Source organism: Oncorhynchus gorbuscha, linkage group LG06 (assembly GCF_021184085.1).
Source record: "Oncorhynchus gorbuscha isolate QuinsamMale2020 ecotype Even-year linkage group LG06, OgorEven_v1.0, whole genome shotgun sequence".
Taxonomy (NCBI): Eukaryota; Metazoa; Chordata; class Actinopteri; order Salmoniformes; family Salmonidae; genus Oncorhynchus; species Oncorhynchus gorbuscha.
Window position 1 is genome coordinate 81,004,016 of NC_060178.1, and position 17,048 is coordinate 81,021,063.

At 40.2% G+C, this 17,048-nt stretch overlaps 1 protein-coding gene across 3 annotated transcripts in view; it reads left to right on the forward strand.

Moving 5' to 3' along the window:
• Window positions 1–13,543, forward strand: part of LOC124037270 (KH domain-containing, RNA-binding, signal transduction-associated protein 2-like) — a 130,053-nt gene extending 116,510 nt beyond the window's left edge. Inside the window, exons 7-11 of one of the 3 annotated variants that reach the window (XM_046351961.1) lie at window positions 466–548; window positions 3,908–3,966; window positions 6,343–6,426; window positions 8,280–8,323; window positions 13,438–13,543. In XM_046351961.1, the coding sequence (XP_046207917.1) occupies window positions 466–548; window positions 3,908–3,966; window positions 6,343–6,426; window positions 8,280–8,320 (267 nt within the window). In that variant the 3' untranslated portion in view covers window positions 8,321–8,323; window positions 13,438–13,543. Of the gene's footprint in view, window positions 1–465; window positions 549–3,907; window positions 3,967–4,184; window positions 4,262–6,342; window positions 7,287–8,279; window positions 8,324–13,437 lie in introns of those variants that run through there. The other 2 variants (XM_046351960.1, XM_046351962.1) reach the window with 2 other exon arrangements.
• The last annotated feature ends 3,505 nt before the right edge of the window (window positions 13,544–17,048 follow it).

The following is a 17,048-nucleotide window of genomic DNA, read 5'->3' on the forward strand; positions in this document are numbered from 1 at the left end:
GTCTACCCATTTTGACGAGCGTTACACAGACCTTATAGTATCATGTTTATACACAGTATATATGTATTTTACTACATTATTATTGTGTACTTCATTGATGAGCGGCAGGTTTATATTGAAGTTACTTTTTTCTCTGTGTTGATCATTACTATAGTCACTGATCAAGAGTAAAGGCCGTATTAGTGTTGGCTAAAGGTCAGAGGTGAACAGAGTGTCTGATACACCCTGCTAGCAAGACAGCTTCCCTGCAAACCCTAATCAATAGTCCGTGTTAGACATGATTTAGTGTTGTCACCCCTGACATTCAGGGACTATATGTGTAACAGAGATCTTTCGCCCATGGAATTAAGCATTGATTTTTTAAATGTCCCAACCCTAAACAATTAAGACTCCTGCTAGGTTTGAAACATAGCTGCTTTTACATTGGCAGAGGTTTCTTATTCTTGCTTTTTCTTTGACCTGCAGGGCTATGATGATGGATATGACGGTGAATATGATGACCAGAGTTATGATGCCTATGAGGAGAACTACAGCAATCAGTCAAAGAGGTGAGTTAGCCATCAGAAGGCCAGCTTTGCATACTTAAGCGTTCCTCTTTTTGCAAGGTAAACTTAATTTTGATGAAGTATGAAAATTGTTTGCATACATATGTACATAATTGGCAGACCATTCTACATTCTCGTTTGTTTAGAACATTGCCAATTTCTCAGTCTTTGTCTTCCTCCCCAATATAGATTTTTGTTCTTAACTGCAGTATTTGCAATATTACTGTGAAACAACCTCTCCTGAGGGCACTTATTCAAAAGGTTTTTAGTGAAGTTTGGCCGTTTCAGATAAGCTCGTTAGCACTTTTTAACTTATTGCATAGTAATAGAGTTATACCTGTGCTTCACACATCACTTCAAATTAAATGTACAGTGTAAATCATTAATGGGGATTAAAAAACTAACACAATGTACCATATATTTATTGAGAGGATATTTATTTTTTTACTACTTCGATTTCATCTATAAATATTGGACTAACATAATCAGGCACTGCATCACAGTGCTAGAGGCATCACTACAGACCCTAGTTCGATCCCGGGCTGTATCACAACCAACCTTGATCAGGAGTCTCATAGGGCGGCGCACAATTGGCCCAGCGTTGACCGGGGTAGGACGTCATTGTAAATAAGAATTTCTTCTTAACTGACTTGCCTAGTTAAATGAAGGTTCAAAATAAAATACCAAATGTATATAGAGTTGAATTCGGAAGTTTACGTACATCTTAGCCAAATTGTAAACCAGCCTGTGTGTAGCTGGCGCAGGACAGCAGATATGAGTAAACGTATTTACTCAAGATTCCACAATCTTGGGTCGAGAGCCAGACCCGGTCCTCTGGTGCGAACACTGGGGCCTCACTGAGGTGGCGGTTGGCACTCACCTTCTGCCGCCTCACGGCCCGTTGCAGGTGCACATGGGCGGCGTCCCAGGTCTCCTCCAAGTGCTTAAACCATTCGTCCACCGCAGGAGCCTCGATCTGGCCCTGATGCCAAGGTGCCAGAACCAGCTAGTACCCCAGTACTCACTGGAAGGGGGAGAGGTTAGTAGATGAGTGGCGGAGTGAGTTTTGGTCCATCTCTGCCCAGGGGATGAACGCTGCCCACTCCCCCGGCTGATCCTGGCAACATGACAGCAGAAACATACCCACATCCTGGTTTACTCTCTCCACCTGCCCTTTACTCTCGGGGTGAAAACCTGAGGTGAGGCTGACGAGACCCCCAGACGTTCCATAAACGCCCTCCAGACCCTGGATGCGAACTGGGGACCCCGATCAGAGACTATGTCCTCAGGCACCCGTAGTGCCGGAATACGTGAGTGAACAGAGCCTCCGCAGTCTGTAGGGCCGTAGGGAGACCTGGCAAAGGGAAGAAACGGCAGGACTTAGAAAACCGGACTTTAAAAAAGGGTGTTGCCCTGTGATGGAGGAAGATCAGTCAGGAAGTCCACCGACAGGTGCGACCACGGCCGTTGTGGAACTGGTAGGGGTTGTAACTTCCCTCTGGGCAGGTGCCTGGGAGCTTTACGCTGGGCGCACACCTAGCAGGAGGAAACATAAACCCTCACGTCAATGGCCAAGGTGGACCACCAGTACTTCCCACTAAGGCAACACACTGTCCGACCGATGCCAGAATGATCAGAGGAGGGTTACATGTGGGCCCAATAGATCAAACGGTCGCGGACAGCAGACGGAACGTACAGACGCCCAGCGGGACACTGGGGAGAGTGGGCTCTGTGCATAACGCCAGCTCGGTGTCCGCGTCCAGCTCCCACACCACCGGTGCCACCAGGCAAGAGGCCGGAAGTATGGGAGTGTGATCCATGAACCGCTCCTCTGTGTCGTACATCCGGGACAGTGCATTCAAAACAAAACGGGTAAAGAACATGGCCCACATTGCCTGGCGAGGGTTCAGTCTGAACCCTCGCCGCCCGGATGTACTCCAGATTGCGGTGGTCAGTCCAGATGAGAAAAGGGTGTCTAGCCCCCTCAAGCCAATGTCTCCACGCCTTCAGAGCCTTGACAACAGCCAACAGCTCCCGGTCCCCCACATCTTAGTTTCGCTCCGCCGGGCTTCTATAGGATTGAGGTCAGGGCTTTGTGATGGCCACTCCAATACCTTGACTTTGTTGTCCTTATGCCATTTTGCCACAACTTTGGAAGTATGCTTGGGGTCATTGTCCATTTGAAAGACCCATTTACGACCAAACTGTAACTTTCTGAATGATGTCTTGAGATGTTTCTTCAATATATCCAAATAATTTTCCTGCCTCATGATGTCATCTATTTTGTTAAGTGCAGCAGTCCCTCCTGCAGCAAATCACCCCCACAACATGATGCTGCCACCCCCGTGCTTCATGGTTGGGATGGTGTTCTTCGGCTTGCAAGCATCCCCATTTTTCCTTCGAAAATAATGGTCATTATGGCCAAACAGTTCATTTTTTGTTTGTTACATCAGACTAGAGGACATTTCTCCAAAAAGTATGATCTTTGTCCCAATGTGCACTCTTTTCTGGAGGTTTTGGAGCAGTGGCTTCTTCCTTGCTGAGCGGCCTTTCAGGTATAGGCCTTGTTTACTGTGGATATAGATACTTTTGTACCTGTTTCCTCCAGCATCTTCACACGGCCCTTTGCTGTTGATCGGGGATTGATTTGCACTTCTCGCACCAAAGTACGTTGATCTCTAGGGGACAGGATGCGTCTCCTTACTGAGTGGTATGGCGGCTGCGTGGTCCCATGGTGTTTATACTTGCGTACTATTGTTTGTACGGATGAACGTGGTACCTTCAGGCATTTGGAAATTGCTCCCAAGGATGAACCAGACTTGTGGAGGTCTACAATTTTTTTTCTGAGGTATTGGCTGATTTCTTTTGATTATCCCATGATGTCAAGCAAAGAGGCACTAAGTGTGAACGTAGGCCTTGAAATACATCCCCAGGTACACCTCCAATTGACTGAAATGGTGTCAATTAGCCTATCAGAAGCTTCTAAAGCCATGACATAATTTTCTATAATTTTCCAAGCTGTTTAAAGGCACAGTCAACTTAGTGTGTGTAAACTTCTGACCCACTGGAATTGTGATACAGTGAATTATAAGTGAAATAATCTGTCTGTAAACGATTGTTGGAAAATGTACTTGTGTCATGCACAAAGTAGATGTCGTAACCGACATGACAAAACTATAGTTTGTTAACAAGAAATATGTGGTGTGGTTAAAAAACAAGTTTTAATGACTCCGACCTCCACCTGTATACTGTACTGCATTAGTGAGAGGCCCAAAGCCCTTTGTAAAGAGCTTGACTAATGGAAGTTATTACGCCCCTCTTTGTCTCAACATTGTTTTTTAATAACCTTTTTTGTTTTTCAGCATTTCTGAATATTACGAATATGGCCATGGAACCAATGATGAAGCCTACAACAATTACGGTAAAACCATAGTGCATTTACTTATTTTATTTACACTGTTCCGAAGCCCTGAAATAAAGGCCACAAACCGACTCCCTTAATGGACAATATCCCTGTGTTATTACCAATGGTTGAATATTCATGAGAGTTCTTTAAAACCAAGTCTATCATTTCCTCAAGCCACCTCCATTATATAACCTCAATGGCTTCTCCTTCCTTTAAATGGGACTACCTGCTAGGCTTTGATGCGAAAGTCATGGCTCCCAGCTCTCACTGGACAATACTGGCAGCTCTTCCATCACGATCCATAGAGGAGGTAATGTTTCACAGCTGAGAGATAAAGAAAGATGCCCCATAGTTTTGGCCTAGGCCTGGTCATTCAGGAAAGTTGGCATTTATTGTCATGAATTAGCTCTGCAGAGGGGTTACTAGCTTGCACAGCCACAAAGTCATAAAATCTGACTTTAAACCTAACCCTAACGTTAACCACACTGCTAACCCTAATGCCTATCCCTAACCTTAAATTAAGACCCCAAATAAATAAAAAAAATCATGAATTTTTACAATATAGACAATTTTGACTTTGTAGCTGGCCCATCTAGCGGAAATCGCTCAGTTCTCCCTCCAGTGCAAGATTCATGACTAAGGTCAACCTGCTTCATTCAGGTCCAAGGATCAGCTTCTGTATGCATTGCCCATCATACCCTTTGGCTAGCAAGCTAGCTACAGGCCAGGATTTGATTAGAGATGCAGCACAGCACAATGTACGCCAGTGAAGGCCCAGGGGCCTGACTGATGCCTATTGAAAATGTGGAGGTGGGTGTTCCGTCAGCGTTCTGCCTTTTGAACATGTGCCCTCATTGTGGATTAGATTGGATACCAGATCAGGGATGCTTCTGCTCTTGGCTCTCAGCCCTCTGCTCTCCACTGAAGCTGATTTCCAGTGTAGGTCTGCTACATCACGGTCATTCATTTTCAGCACGATGAAGTGTGGATGCAACAAAAACCAATGATTTGATTTTCTGCTCCATAAACACTTTGCGACATAGAACCAGAGCTCTGCACAGTGAAGGAATTTGCTCTTTATCTAATTTGACTCAAAAAATGAGCTCCAGCCACCCAAGCCACAGACTGTTCTCTCTGCTTCCACACGACAAGCAGTACTGGTGCATCAAGTCTGACACCAACAACCTCCTGAACAGCTTCTATCCCCCAAGCTATAAGACTGGTAACAAAATGGCTGAGTTGACCCTTTTATTTTATTACATTTTTTTCACTGTCTCTATGCACACTCACAGGACTCTACACACTCACGTACACACACATAGACACAAGGATGTGCGCATGCACACACACACACGCACACACACACACACACACACACACACACACACACACACACACACACACACACTACCTTATGTTATTTTTTAGCTCTGCATTGATATTGATTACTGCATTGTTGGGTTTAGAGTTTGCAAGAAAGGCATGTCATTGTACTTGTGTATGTGACATTAAAACTTGAAACTACAGCCTGAATGAGCCAGAGCTCAGTTTTGGGCCGACAGAGGACAGGACGCTCATGTACTTCATTTACAGTGCTGAGAGCAGTAGCCCCAGTGGTACCTGCAGCAGAAAACAAGGACCTGAGAATACTCTCATGGACATGCATGCCCTTGTTAAGAAGGATTAATGCCCAAGATATGACAAGGATTTTCTATTTTTTGAATAGCCTGTATTAATGTAACCCTTTTGCAGCTCCCCCAGAAGCTATAGTCCCATCTCACGTGACAACAAGTTACATGGTATTGCCTTATACCCATAATAGTATCATGTGATGCAGTATTGCCCATAGCAATATAATGACTTGGTCTTATAACTTGGTATAACATGTGTATGAGGGCTAACAGGAGTGGCTAGGGACACACTACTTTGTATTGTATGTTCTGTAAAGTTCATAGAGCGTTGATCCCAAGCACATATTATGAATGAAGCTTGTTGATCATTAAATTCGGGTGCCATTGAATACTCAACCATTGAAGTGGAAAGAACAGCTCAGCGTGAAGCAAAAGCAAGTCTGTGAAGGGAATCATTGAATTGGTCATTGACCAAGACCAATTTCTACAGGGAAAATGTATTTGCTGCATTATTACCCACCTATAGATAAACTTTGGCAATCAAAAATGTCACAATTAGACATGTTTACATGTAGTAGTAAACAAAACATAAGCATTGCTTAGACAGGTTGGATTGAATTCAAAGTTTAGTTTGTCTTTGACTTATTATAGTTTGTCTTTGGTCTACCACAGAATACTACAGTAGTTCCTTACTTTGAACTTGATATGAGTTAGTATCTTACTACAGTATTTAATGTTGTCTGAACTCTACCTCTTGCAGAAGAGGAGTGGACGACAACCCGTCCAACACTCAAAGCCCCAGCAGCAAGGATCTCACGTGTGGGCTACAGAGAACATCCCTATGGTAGATATTGAAGGGGCTCCACATCTGTGACCTCCGACATAAGACAACCATATGATTGTTTAATTTCCTCCCAGAAATGTTAGATTTTTTTATAACATGGACTCTTTTTTTAGAACAATTAGTAGAGAAAACAAAAGAAAGACACTTGTGTTTCAATAAACATTGGAATGTTGTTCTTGGTTGTCAATGATTGTCTGTCCCTCGAAAAATAAAAGCATGAAGTTGTCACAGAACTTGATGCTTCTTGATAGCCCTTAGGGAACTTTGATTTCAGGATGAAAATGGGTTGCTACTATTGAGTAAAGTTAACCTAGGTGATAACTTATTTTTTTCTATATTTGTTATGATGTTAGATTTTGATCTTGTAAAACTAATTAAACATTTTTTCGTGTTGGGTTGAAAGCATTCAGCTATGTATGTAGCTTACTAAGTGCTCTGTTCTGTGTTTAACTTGTATTTGTAAATAAAACATATATTAAAATAACATAAAGCACCATGTGTACGCTTCTCTAAATAGGTGGCCATAAATTGGTAAATTTGTTTTGCCATAATTTGTTAATAAAGCTGAACCTTTTTGGTAAAACAGAAACATTTGAAGTACTTGTTTCTAGCACTAAATGCCTGCTTGGTTTCAGGTCATTGCTAAAATGTTTTTTTGATACAGAAAGTCAACAAAAAAATAATGAATTTTCGAGACTTGTCTTTCGTAATTGTTGTGTAGATAACATGCAGTAACCACGATAAAGAATCTTTTGTTAAATACTTTCAAAGTAAGAGCCAAATTGTTCCTTGAATCTTGGTTAGTAATTTTAAATGTTTAACATGTTAATGGAAAGCAACTGTTTAGACTAATAAATGGATTTTTAAGCTATTCTCTAAGTTTGACCTTATTAAACACAAATTCTGATTGACTTGTTTGCACTAGCATGTCTCTGAGAATGATATGGCGATAAAAGAGGTAAGAAAGTCCCCCTATACTACCATAATATTGTCTAAATGCCTTCAACCTTTTGGACTTGGCTCGTATACAGTTCTCGACAAACAGTATGTGAATATTGTAGACATTCACACTCGTATGCCATCACTGAGTGAATGAATGGGATGGACTTAGATTGCTGTGTCTTTTATCAGCAACCCATCAGTGTCTCTGCTGTCTTTCTCTTTTCCATTTTTCTTATTCTACCTTAGAAAGCTTCTGTAATCTCCAGTGCTTTTATATATCACCTCCGCCGATGGCCGTTTAGAGATCTGAATTCTGTTTTGTGACGAGTAGACATGAAGACTGAAGGCTTATTAACACAGTAGATCGCAGGACTCAAAGGATGACTAAACCTTAAGCAGGTAACCCTAATAATAACTCTAATTTTGCGTTTGCCAATTTATAAATGACTATAAAAAAGTTACTTACAATTAAAAAAGTAAACCTGTCCCTCCTAACCCCCAAATAAGAGGCACTCTAAAACCACTAATTCATGTTAACTAGAGACTTAAAAAATGACTCGTCAAAATTAAGAAAATAACACAACAATCAATTAAAGACACTAAAACTAAAATGAATGTCTTACCAGCTAAACTTTAGCTATATAACCAGAACACAAACGACCAAATAGTTTTTCTGAAATTAAATGGTCATATTCCTATTGCTTTTGTCCTGCCCTGAATTGGTTTACTTTTTTGACAGTAACATACTTTAGGCTTCTCATCCTGTGTACAGTCCATAATGTTGCATTGCATGCGATCATGAAGTAGTTAAGATAATTGGTATTTTCCATAGTCTGACAATTTTTTTCTTCATATTTGATACTATTTGAAATGGTTTGTGCAGTCTTAATCACATTGTTTTCCCCCAACAGGTGTAACATATTGTGTGAACTGTTCGATAAGGGGAGTGTGAGAGGTAAATTTATTAATTCCTCATCCATGAATTCATTTCTAAACTATCATTTAACTATTTATTATTTTGTATCGTCTTGCCTCAACCAATCACAATCAATATTTCTCTTTTACTACACTATTTAATATAGCACCCCTCAGTTATGAATAACATACATTGTAATCTGGCAGTTTACCATGATAAAGAGCTTTGAAGTTGTTTGGCAAGCATCCTATTTCAGTCCCCACTTTGCCTGAGGGAAGCTGATAGATGTCTCTAGAATCAACAGTAAAACATAGAGCAGCCCTGAGAGACCTGAAACTTCTGTGTTGCCTCTCTGATGTTTTTAAAAGGATAAATTCTACCATGATATTGAATTCTAGGTAGTGCTACTTCACCACAACAAAATGAGAAAGCAATTAATATGTGCATACATTTCCAATAGTGCAATGTAAGCGGTACTGAATACTAAAGCTAGCTTGTTGTTCCTTGGAAGGGGACTGGTCCATCTGTCTATTATGTGAGGGGAAAGCAGATTGTGTCCATGCTTGTTGTTATGTGCTCAATGCTTTGCAAGTATTTTCATCTTAATGTATTTGTTCAATGCATTGTGTACCTTTGGAAATGTAGAGAAATATACACACTGCTCCACCCAGCACATTAAAAAATGACATTAACACAAAAAAACAAATGTACAGCTACCATAAACGTCACTATACATATGCTTGCTTTTGAAATAGCAATGACACCTCATATACAATGTTCATTTTTAGCGACACCATTTTATAATTTGACTAAACACATGGCATAGATATGTTACTGTAACAGAAAAGATTACTTAGAAAACACAGGAATGGCTTGCTGTTGGACATTTGCAGTTTATTTCGCTACATACTATAGAATTCCCTTGACAATGGAGAAAATGAACTGAGAAAATAATTTTCCTTTCGTTCAAATGTAACAGCCTTGGTTTCAAATACAGCAACTAAAATAACTGCATGTTGGAGTCTGTTAACACAATACAATTAATAATCTAGTTAGCAGAACAACATAGCAGCAGATACATGGGGTTTGCTCGAAGGTAAAGTCTGTGCTGAAGGATGCAGTCTTGTTGGATAGAATATTCATATTAATTACACACATGAATGTCAGTCTTTTGGGAGTATCTTTGCTCTAGTGGAATTGTGCCCTTATACTGCAATGCTTCTAACATATGGGTAATTAAAAGTTCAATTAAAAATGATGCAGCACTATTAGCAAGGCAAATCTAATGGTAAAGTAATATCTAGTTAGAGAACACTTAATGAAGCATGTTATTTGTGGAAGATCTACTGTATGAGGTTACTTGTTCGTGGTAGCCTAATTGGTTCCCTATTTTTAACACAGGGTCCTTCAAACTATATTAGACAACAAACATAAACAAACATTGGTAGAGAGATGTGACATTAAATAGATAGTTAATTTAATTCTGAACTAGATATTAGATAAACCTCCTGCAAACCATCCTCGATGTATTGATTGCAAAAGCACTTGCCAATACTGGAGATCTCATTTACAGAGCTGATAATAAAGATGTGACCCAGCTGGTGCTACGGCTCTGAAAAACACATCCTTCAATATGTAACATGCATTTGGTTTTAACACGTATTACTTCAGGTGCTCTGCAGGTGTGAAGGATCATGAATAATTGACTCTAACATGGACTTTGTTAAAGCATGTTGCAGTAGCTTGGGGGCATACGCTTGGTGTAGGATCATATAGGGAATTACGTATTAAGTTATTAGATTACCTTAAATCCTCAAACATCAGTTCTCATCATTATGGAAAAAATGTCATGTAAGAAGATTTAATTTGACCCTTTTGATTAGTAAACCCTTGGTCTCCATTCTCTATATTATCTTTCAACACGTGGATTTCAATTGAAATGTCAGTCCGTATTAATAAATAATGTAGCAGGTAACAGACAGAGAGATTGATTGTCATCCATGGAATCAGATTACTAGACTCATACTATAGTTTACTAATGGCAGCATTTAACCCTGAGTTGGACATTCAAAGTATACTACAGTACCAGTCAAAAGTTGACACACCTACTCATTCAAGGGTTTTTCTTTATTTTTACTCTTTTCTACATTGTAGAATAGTAGTGAAGATATCAAAACTATGAAATAACACATTTGAATCATGTAGTAACCAAAAAGGTGTTAAACAAATCAAAATGTATTTAAAATTTGAGATTCTTCAAAGTATCCGCCCTTTGCCTTGATGGCAGCTGTGCACACTCTTGGCATTCTCTCAACCAGCTTCACCTAGAATGTTTTTCCAACAGTCTTGAAGGAGTTTCCACATATGCTGAGCACTTGTTGGCTGCTTTTCCTTCACTCTGCAGTCCAACTCATCCCAAACCATCTCAATTGGGTTGAGGTCGGGTGATTGTGGAGGCCAGGTCATCTGATGCAGCACTCCATCACTCTTCTTCTTGGTCAAATAGCCCTTACACAGCCTGGAGGTGTGTTGGGTCATTGTCCTGTTGAAAAACAAGTGATAGTCCCACTAAGCGCAAACCAGATAGGATGGCGTATCGCTGCAGAATGCTGTGGTTGCCATGCTGGTTAAGTGTGCCATGAATTCTAAATAAATCACAGACAACGTCATCAGCAAAGCACCTCCACACCATCCCACCTCTTCCTCCATGCTTCACGGTGGGAACCATACAGGCAGAGCTCATCTGTTCACCTACTCTGCTTCTCACAAAGACACGGTGGTTGGAACACAAATTTGGACTCATCAGACCAAAGGACAAATTTCCACCAGTCTAATGTCCGTTGCTCGTGTTTCTTGGCCAAAGCAAGTCTCTTCTTCTTATTGGTGTCCTTTAGTAGTGGTTTCTTTGCAGCAATTCGACCATGAAGGCCGGATTCACGTAGTTTCCTCTGAACAGTTGATGTTGAGATGTGTTTGTTACTTGAATTCTATGAAGCATTTATCTGTGCTGCAATTTCTGAGGCTGGTAACTCTACTGAACTTATCCTCTGCAGCAGAGGTAACTCTTCCTTTCCTGTGGCGGTCCTCATACGAGCCAGTTTCATCATAGAGCTTGATGGTTTTTGTGACTTTACTTGAAGAAACGTTCAAATTCATGAAATCTTCCGCATTGACTGAGCATGTCTTAAAGTAATGATGGACTGTCGTTTCTCTTTGCTTATTTGGGCTGTTCTTGACATAATGTGGACATGGTTTTTTACCAAATATAAATATATTCTGTATACCACCCCTACAACACAACTGATTGGCTCAAATGCATTAAGAAGGAAATAAATTCCACAAATGTACTTTTAACAAGGCACACCATTCCAGATGACTACCGCATAAAGCTGGTTGAGAGAATGTCAAGAGTGTGCAAAGCTGTCATCAAGGCAATGGGTGGCTACTTTGAAGAATCTCAAATATAAAATATATTTTGATTTGTTGAACACTTTTTTGGTTACCACATGATTCCATGTGTTATATCCAGTGGTGGAAAAGGTACCCAATAGTCATACTTGAGTAAAAGTTAACATACCTTAATAGAAAATGACTCAAGTAAAAGTGAAAGTCACCCAGGAAAATATTACTTGAGTAAAAGTCTAAAAGTATTTGGTTTTAAATATAAGTATCAAATATATAAGTATCAAAATGAAATGTCATTTCTAAAATATACTTAAGTATCCAAAGCAAAAGTAAAAGTATAAATAATTTCACATTCCTTATATACATTCCTTATATTATACAAACCAGATGGCACAATTTTCTTGTTTTTTAAATTTACGGAACGCACACCCCAACTCTCAGACATCTTTTACAAACTAAACATTTGTGTTCAGTGAGTCCATCAGATCAGAGGCATTAGGGATGACCAGGTAAATGACTCTTGATAAGTGTGTGAATTGGACAATGTTCCTGTCCTGCTAAGCATTCGAAATATAACGAGTACTTTTGTGCGTCAGGGAAAATGTATGGAGAAAAACGTACATTATTTTCCTTAGGAATGTAGTGAAGTAAAAGTTGTCAAAAATATAAATAGTAAAGTAAAGTAGGGATACAACAAAAATATACTTAAGTAGTACTTTAAAGTATTTTTACTGAAGTACTTTACACCACTGGTTATTTCATCATTTTGATACAAATAAAGAAAAATCCTGGAATGAGTAGGTATATCCTAACATTTGAGTGGTACTGTATGTCTGTACTCCCTGTAAGCTGCGAATGGACTGATCCTAAAGTGGGATAGGACATACATGTTTGACCAGACAGGTACAGTACTGTACAGAGGGCTTTGAGTCTGCTCAAATCAGTGTCACAGAGGTGGAAAGATTGCCATCTTGCAGTCACGCTTCTGGTAAAGCCTTGTCACAGCCACACTTTGAAAAACAATTTCCTGAGCATCTAATTTGTCTTCTCTGTGGAGTGTCATGGTAGTCAATGAAAGTGGCTACACATAGAACTGGTACAGAACCTGTTTAATGGATTACTTACAATTGCCTTTTTTTCTGGCCAAGATAACGTGGTTGTGGGCCAACATGGCACAGAAAACAAACTCTCTTCATTTAAACAGTCCATAAAGAAACATAACTCATTTAAACTGTGCTGTAAATGTCTAGCTGTAAGTTAAGATCCAGCCTTTATTATCTGCAGTATGATGCTAAATTCATAAAAGATAGTCGTGATCCATCTCAGATTCCAATAAAACAGATGTAAGATATCAAACTGTTTTGTATAGAAAATATCACACCTCATTGAGTGTTAAAAGGATTCTAGTTGAACAGCACGGTTCCAGAGAAGTATCTTGCTGATTCTGTAATTGAATTCAGGAGGATAACAACAGCACAATTAGCTGATGAGGAACTGTAGCAGCTCTCAAGGAAGAGGAGGGTGCCACTATGGCCCATTAATTGTGCCTTTGGTTGGCTACATTCATAAGTGAATAGCGATTTTCTGGAGTCGCAGATTCAGTAGTCGATCTCAAATAGCTGCGTTTACAATAGCCTTGAGCACTGTATGTTTCCCACATTTATTTGGGTATGTCCCGTCCTCCTCTCTCTATTTCCTTTTGTATTTCCATTTACATATTGTGTACTCTGTTTTCTTTCCTGTTCTAGGCTCTGAACTCTCAGTATGGAGCACACAGTAAACTCTTCCCAAGGGACTGTGGAGTCCCTTAACCTACCAGAAGAGCTGGGCACCATCATAAATTAGCTTGGTGCAAATGAGCATGGTAAGTATCTGGAATCTTTCTTGCACACCTGCTGTAAAATGAATTCATTTTGTCCTCATTATTTTTTTTTACTCTACAAAAACTATAGGGGTTGGGTTGACAAAGAAGGGGCACAGCCTTTTGTTAATTAACTCTATAAGCCATTCAGAGAGCAAGCCAGTGCTTATTTAAGTGGTAGCTCTCTGCTCTCCTCACATGTGTGAGTTTGTGGGAAGCCATGAGGAAGAATGGTTAAGTTGATCCATTGAAGATCTCTGAACCATAACTTCTATTTGTGCTGTAATCCAAAATGTGAAAACCATGTGAACTACAAAAGATCTTTACAACACAAATAAAATACTGTTTATTTCACAGCAGTTAGGTGTCTCCAAGTAATTAGGAGTTGAATAGGTACATTGGAGGGCTCACTTCAATCCGTATCGCAGAAGTTCAGCGCTATAGCATATACTATATGCAGCGTGTACCGCGAATGCAGTCTGAGAACGCAGGAACATTGCCTTTAAATTCATATTCAGGGTTCAGAAATTAATATTTAGCTTTCAGAAAAAGGCTACTGATTCATCTGTTTGGGGTTCTTTGTTGATTTTGAAAAGCTTTTGAAACCGTTACATTAAGCCTGAAGAGAGGGATCTAGTTCCTATTGTTCTACACTCTTGTAACATCAAAATATTTGCTGAAGGACAATAGGCCTACTTTCAAAGGCTTTTGAATAATTCCCCAAAAAGTATTATTTTTCACAATTCATTATTTTCTATGAACAGCTGTCCTCCTCTTTGCCCTTGACTTTGAAAGCCATCTTCTTCTCCCTGTAGATGAGGCACTTGGCTCTCAGCAGGTGCATCCCGTTAGGAGGCCTCCAGACCAGATTTGCGTGGCGAGGCTGTTTATTTGCCGTTATGACTAGGACTGATTTCTGTTGCTGGGCTAAAAGACGTCTGCCAGTGCCATTCATTAAGCCTTTGCCAAAAACACTCTCAGATCCATTTTCATAACAAGCGTGTCGCCAGCTTGACACAAGCCAAGAGCTCAAATCCCCAAGCCTGCTTTGAATGTCGGTGTACATTTCTTAAAGTATGGTCCATTGTTCAGAACCTTCCCACATACAGATTTCCAGTGAGTCATTACCAAAGCTGGATTCCCAAAGAGAATTCCATTAGTCATTGTTCTGTTAGATGTGATGTAAGCAATTGTTAAAGACCGAAGTGCTTCAAGGCTTCTCAGATTACTCTTTTTTTTTGTAGAAAAATGACAGCTGAGCAAACCTCTATTTCATTAATACTATGTTAAATGGACCCATGTTGAATAATTGTAACGTGGTCCTATGCAATTTGATTCACCAGAGCCCTATACTACAGTACATATGGAGTTTGAGGAGTTAACGAGGGAATTTTGGTTAGACATTTCTATGGCAACAAATCCATCAGAACTAACCTGCTCCAGGACAGGTTAACTCAGGGTTAACTAATTTATCCTGAATGAAGTGAAGTGTCTGAACCACGAGTTCAGGACCAATGAAATCAGATACCCTCCCTCTGGCAAAGATTGTGTCATCCCTTCATTTGAGGAAGACGACTGATTAAATATTCTATTAAATCAAGGTTTTTTTGTGTGTAAAAAAATTGTCATCTTAAAATACCTATCACATTACACATTTAGTAATGACAGCATTGGCTTTCCAAACAGTACATTTTTCGCGCGATTGTATTTTTTAATTTTCTAAATAAACCGACAGCTGCAAACAACCATAGACATATAATCCATAGATGGCAGTTCCCATTCAAGTCAAGACTGGCAGCCATTGCTAGCTTGGCCATGAGGTTAACAGTCAAAGCCAGGGTTAGAGGTTCTAAATCCTTTCTATAGATTATATGTCTATGGCCACAATGCAACAAGCTGTTCCACAGATAGAAGAAGGAGTGATAGGTGCATTGAATGGCACGCCAAAGACGGAATTAATGATACATTGTCAAATTAAGACACCACTTCTAAAAGCCTATTTCACACCATAGCCTGCTGAATTTGCAAGATAACTTTACTTTAATTTTGATTTGGGCACAAATTAAAATGTGGCAGTGACTCGCCCATAGATTGATGTTTCAGCACTGTCTCAATGAAGAGTTTGAGGTTCGACAAGCCAAACATGACACAATGCACTTGGCTTGGCAGAGTAAACCTGGGTATTTGGGAAGGAATGAATATGCTTACAAGGCTTTCAATCCAATACCAGCCATTGACAATAAAAGGAGTAACCCCATGTTATATTCTGCATGATTATGTTAAGAAGCAGTATATATACCATAGTAATACTGCAGATAGCACTTGTTTTATACAAATACTCATGAATGTTCTCCACTCTAGAAATCGAAATATTGGTATGCAGAGGGAGATTAGTTGGAGCAGATCTAGGTGTATTACCAGGGAAAAGATTCACTCACACAAGTTAATAAGCAACACAATTTGTTGAGTTTACAGCTGAGTGCCTTATCCATGCATGAAAAGATTTCATTTTCCATTATCGTTTGTTTTCCCCGATTATTTCACAGATAGAGAAAGACAACTAAATTACTGTTGTTGCACCTATTGGGGTGTACAGCCCCCCAGTCCTGCCAGTTCACAAATTAGCTTGGCATCTGGGTCGATTGCATAGCAAGGATGGTGTCTGCACACCTCAGCACACAAAGAAGTTTCTTATCAGTCACATTTATTTATAAAGCCTTTCTTACATCAGCTGATGTCAAAAAGTGCTGTACAGAAACCCAGTCTAAACCCCCAAACAGCAAGTAATGCAGCTCTAAATCAAATCAAATCAAATCAAATTTATTTATATAGCCCTTCGTACATCAGCTGATATCTCAAAGTGCTGTACAGAAACCCAGCCTAAAACCCCAAACAGCAAACAATGCAGGTGTAAAAGCACGGTGGCTAGGAAAAACTCCCTAGAAAGGCCAAAACCTAGGAAGAAACCTAGAGAGGAACCGGGCTATGTGGGGTGGCCAGTCCTCTTCTGGCTGTGCCGGGTAGAGATTATAACAGAACATGACCAAGATGTTCAAATGTTCATAAATGACCAGCATGGTCAAATAATAATAAGGCATAACAGTTGAAACTGGAGCAGCAGCACAGTCAGGTGGACTGGGGACAGCAAGGAGCCATCATGTCAGGTAGTCCTGGGGCACGGTCCTAGGGCTCAGGTCCTCCAAGAGAGAGAAAGAAAGAGAGAATTAGAGAGAGCATATGTGGGGTGGCCAGTCCTCTTCTGGCTGTGCCGGGTGGAGATTATAACAGAACGTGGCCAAGATGTTCAAATGTTCATAAATGACCAGCATGGTTGAATAATAGTAAGGCAGAACAGTTGAAACTGGAGCAGGAGCATGGCCAGGTGGACTGGGGACAGCAAGGAGTCCTCATGTCAGGTAGTCCTGGGACATGGTCCTAGGGCCCAGGCCAGTTGAAACTGGAGCAGCAGCATGGCCAGGTGGACTGGGGACAGCAAGG